This window comes from Empidonax traillii, unplaced genomic scaffold, assembly GCF_003031625.1.
Source record: "Empidonax traillii isolate 1590-97213 ecotype Southwest subspecies unplaced genomic scaffold, ASM303162v1 scaffold2740:size34933, whole genome shotgun sequence".
Taxonomy (NCBI): Eukaryota; Metazoa; Chordata; class Aves; order Passeriformes; family Tyrannidae; genus Empidonax; species Empidonax traillii.
In genome coordinates this window covers 5,587-9,705 of record NW_020957933.1, presented here as the reverse complement: position 1 = coordinate 9,705, position 4,119 = coordinate 5,587, and the positions used below count along the sequence as shown (strand labels likewise).

The 4,119-nt window shown below is 58.2% G+C and overlaps 1 protein-coding gene across 1 annotated transcript in view; it reads left to right on the top strand.

Annotated features, from left to right (window-relative positions):
- Positions 1-4,119, top strand: part of LOC114072188 (transcription activator BRG1-like) — a gene marked incomplete at both ends in the record, with an annotated part of 34,633 nt that overhangs the window by 25,105 nt on the left and 5,409 nt on the right. The window contains 5 exons of the mRNA XM_027910109.1: positions 1,926-2,144; positions 2,578-2,828; positions 3,498-3,606; positions 3,678-3,779; positions 3,893-4,025. Of these exons, the coding sequence (XP_027765910.1) occupies positions 1,926-2,144; positions 2,578-2,828; positions 3,498-3,606; positions 3,678-3,779; positions 3,893-4,025 (814 nt within the window). The remainder of the gene's footprint in view (positions 1-1,925; positions 2,145-2,577; positions 2,829-3,497; positions 3,607-3,677; positions 3,780-3,892; positions 4,026-4,119) is intronic.

Sequence of the window (4,119 nt, the reverse complement as noted above, 5' to 3'; positions counted from 1 at the left end):
GCCCGACGACGAGACCGTGAACCAAATGATCGCCCGGCACGAGGAGGAGTTCGACCTGTTCATGGTGAGGGGGAGAGGGAGGGAGGGAGGGAGGAAGAAAAGGAGGAGGAGGAGGAGAAAAAGGAAGAGGACGAAGAAAAGGAGGAGGATAAAGAGGAGGAAGATGAAGAGCAGGAGGAGGAGGAGGAAGGGCAGGAGGAGAAGGAGGAAAAGGAAGAAAAAGAGGATAAAGAGCAGGAGGAGGAAGAGGATGGGGAGGAGGAAAAGAGGGAGGAAGGAAGAGAGAAGGAAAAAGAGGAGGAAGGGCAGGAGGAAGAAGAGGAGGAGGAAGAGGATGGGGAGGAGGAGGAGAAGCAGAAAAAGGAAGAGGAGGAAGAAAAAGGAGGAGGATAAAGAGCAACAGGAGGAAGGGCAGGAGAAGGAAGAAAAGGAATAGGAGGAAGAAAAAGAGGAGGATATAAAGAGCAGGAGCGGGAAGAGGAGGGGGAGGAAGAGCGGAGGAGGAGATGAGGAGGAGGAGGAGGAGGAAGATTTCCTGGGGAGGAGGGAAGGGTTGGGGGTTCTGGGGGGAAGAAGAGGGTGAGGAAGAACTGGAGGGGCATTCAAGGGTCTGTGAGGAGGGAGGGAGGGAGAAGGGCCAGGGGGTCTCTCCCTGTTCCCACAGGGAATGTCTGTGCCCGGAATTCCCCGGAATGGGACCTGGGGGGAGGGGGAGCCCCTGGAGGAGACCCCGGGGGCTCCTGGAACCCCCAATTCCCGAATTCCCCCCCCTATTCCCAGGCCTTGGCAGAGCTCCCGGAATTCCCCCCTGTTCCCCAAACTCCTGCAGCTCCCAGCGGGGTTCCTTCTGCTCCTGAATCCACCCCACTCCTGATCCCATTCCCGATCCCATTCCCAGCAGATGGATCTGGACTGGTGTCCCAGTTTAAATGAGACAAAGGTCTTTTGCTGAGGATGGATTAGGAGAAAAAGACCCAAACTTCCTTTTCTAGCAATTATAAATTCGAAATTAAGAGGCTCCGATTGAAGGAAAACAAATTATGGAAAAGGGAAAAAAAAAATAACAGCCCTTTATTAAAAGGTATGTGTGTATTAACAGGAACACGAAAGAAAACCAAGTAAAACAGCCAAGCACTACCCCTGTACCCACCAATAATCCCCTTCAAGAACAAAACCGATAAAACCGGCAAAAAAGAAAATCAAATAGTTCAATTTTTAGCGCCCTTTGGTGCAGTTCCAGCCACAGTCAGCAGGGGGCGCCGTCGGGTCACTGGAGATGCAGAACTTGCAATGTCCAGCCCCCATCACCGGGCGGCGCTGTGGGATCCCTGGTTGTCCCGGGTGGTGAGGGAGGAGGGGGGAAGGGGAAGGGAAACAGAAAGCTCTCCCAATGGAAGAAAACTCACGATTTTCGGTTGGTGAGGATCTCGTGGTGAGCCCGGCCTGCAGCCAGCAACAGCTACGCAGAGAACAGCAGCAAAAAAAAACTCTCCTCCGACAGGCAAAAGACAAAGAAGCAACCAGGCAGTGTCTCCTCCTTGCTGCAGCCTCCCCTCCGGCCCCAGAGCTGAGCCCAAACCCCACCCCTTTCCATACACACACCCTGGCCTTTTCCCAATTCCTCCCCACCTCTTTCCATGCACACACTCTGGCCTTTTCCCCAGTTCCTCCCCCTTGGTTGCTAGGGGATTAATGTCTGGTCATTTAGGGCTCAGGCCAACTCCTTTGTTTATCTGATGGCTCATTAACACACACACGCAGGAGGGGGAAGGGGAAAGGAAAGACAAAATTTCTTGCTAAAATCAGGACTATGACGACTGGCAGCGGGAAGAGGCCCCGAACCCCAATTCCCTGGGATCCCATTCCTGATCTCATTGCCGATCCCATCCCTGGGATCCCATCCCTGATTTTCCCCCCGTTCCCAGCGCATGGATCTGGACCGGCGGCGGGAGGAGGCCCGCAATCCCAAGCGGAAGCCGCGGCTGATGGAGGAGGACGAGCTGCCCTCGTGGATCCTCAAGGATGACGCCGAGGTGGAGCGGCTCACCTGCGAGGAGGAGGAGGAGAAGATGTTCGGCCGCGGCTCCCGCCACCGCAAGGAGGTCGATTACAGCGACTCCCTCACGGAAAAGCAGTGGCTGAAGGTACCCCCGACCCCAAAATCCCCCTGGGACCCCCCAAAATCCCCCTGGGACCCCCATCACAGCAACTCCCTCACGGAAAAGCAGTGGTTGAAGGTACCCCCGACCCCAAAATCCTGCTGGGACCCCCCAAAATCCCCCTGGGACCCCCCAAAATCCCTCTGAGATCCCCATTACAGCGACTCCTTCACCGAGAAGCAGCGGCTCAAGGTGCCCCTGCCCCCCAAATTCCCCTGGGAACCCCCAGGATCCCTCTGGCAGTGCCCAAAATCCCTCTGGGATCCCCCAGGATCCCTCTGGGAACCCCCAGGATCCCTTTGGGAACCCCCCGGATCCCTCTGGGAACCCCCAGGATCCCCCAGGATCCCCCCACCATCCCATTTCCCCCTTCCCCACGGGCCCCCCCGTCCCATTAACCCCCCCCGTGTCCCCCCAGGCCATCGAGGAGGGGACGCTGGAGGAGATCGAGGAGGAGGTGAGGCAGAAGAAATCCTCCCGCAAGCGCAAACGGGAGCCCGAGGGCCCCCCCGGGCCCCCCCCCGGGTCCCGGAGCCGGGACAAGGACGAGGAGAGTCGGAAGCAGAAGAAAAGGGGGAGACCCCCGGCCGAGAAGCTGTCCCCCAACCCGCCCCCCCTCACCCGCAAGATGAGGAAGATCGTGGACGCCGTCATCAAGTACAAGGACAGGTGAGGATCCCGGGGATTCCCGGGGATTCCCAGAGATCCTGGGGGTTCCCAGAGATCCTGGGGATTCCCAGAGTTCATCAAGGACAGGCGAGGATCCCGGGGATTCCCGGGGATTCCTGGATGTTCCCAGAGATCCTGGGGATTCACAGAAATCCCAGGGGTTCCCGGATATTCCCAGAGATCCTGGGGATTCCCAGAGTTCATCAAGGACAGGTGAGGATCCCGGGGGTTCCCGGAGATCCTCGGTGCTCCTGGATATTCCGAGAGATCTCAGGGATTCCCAGAGATCCCAGGTGGTGATCATGATGATGATGATGATGACAATGATGATGATGATGGTGATGATGAAGGCCCCCTCCCCCAGCAGCAGCAGCGGGGGATGGTGGGGTGGGATGGGATGGGATGGGATGGGATGGTTGGTGATGAAGGTGGTGATGAAGGTGATGATGATGGTGATAACAATGACGATGATGATGATGATGATGGTGATGATGAAGGCCCCCTCCCCCCGCAGCAGCAGCGGGGGATGGTGGGGTGGGATGGGATGGGATGGTTGGTGATAAAGGTGGTGATGAAGGTGATGATGATGGTGATAACAATGACGATGACAATGATGATGATGATGGTGATGATGATGACAATGATGATGAAGGCCCCCTCCCCCCGCAGCAGCAGCGGGCGGCAGCTCAGCGAGGTTTTCATCCAACTGCCGTCCCGCAAGGAGCTCCCCGAGTACTACGAGCTCATCCGCAAGCCCGTGGACTTCAAGAAGATCAAGGTACGGGATCCCCCCCTGGAATCCCCCCTGGAATCCCCCTGGAATCCCCCCCTCACCCTGCACCCCCCCAGGAGCGGATCCGGAACCACAAGTACCGGAGCCTGAACGACCTGGAGAAGGACGTGATGCTGCTGTGCCAGAACGCCCAGACCTTCAACCTGGAGGGCTCCCTGGTGCGGGAAACCGGGAATGGGACTGGGAATGGGGCTGGGAATGGGGCTGGGATGGGATGGGAAGGGCCTGGAATGGCCGGGGATGACCCGGGATGGCCCGGAATTCCCCCCAGATCTACGAGGACTCCATCGTGCTGCAGTCCGTGTTCACCAGCGTCCGGCAGAAGGTGGAGAAGGAGGAGGAGAGTGAGGGGGAGGAGAGCGAGGAGGAGGAGGAGGGAGAGGAGGAAGGCTCCGAGTCCGAGGGTGAGGGGAAACCCTCCCTCTGGTGGGGGAGGAGAGGGAGGAGGGTGGGATGGGATGGGATGGGATGGGATGGGATGGGATGGGATGGGATGGG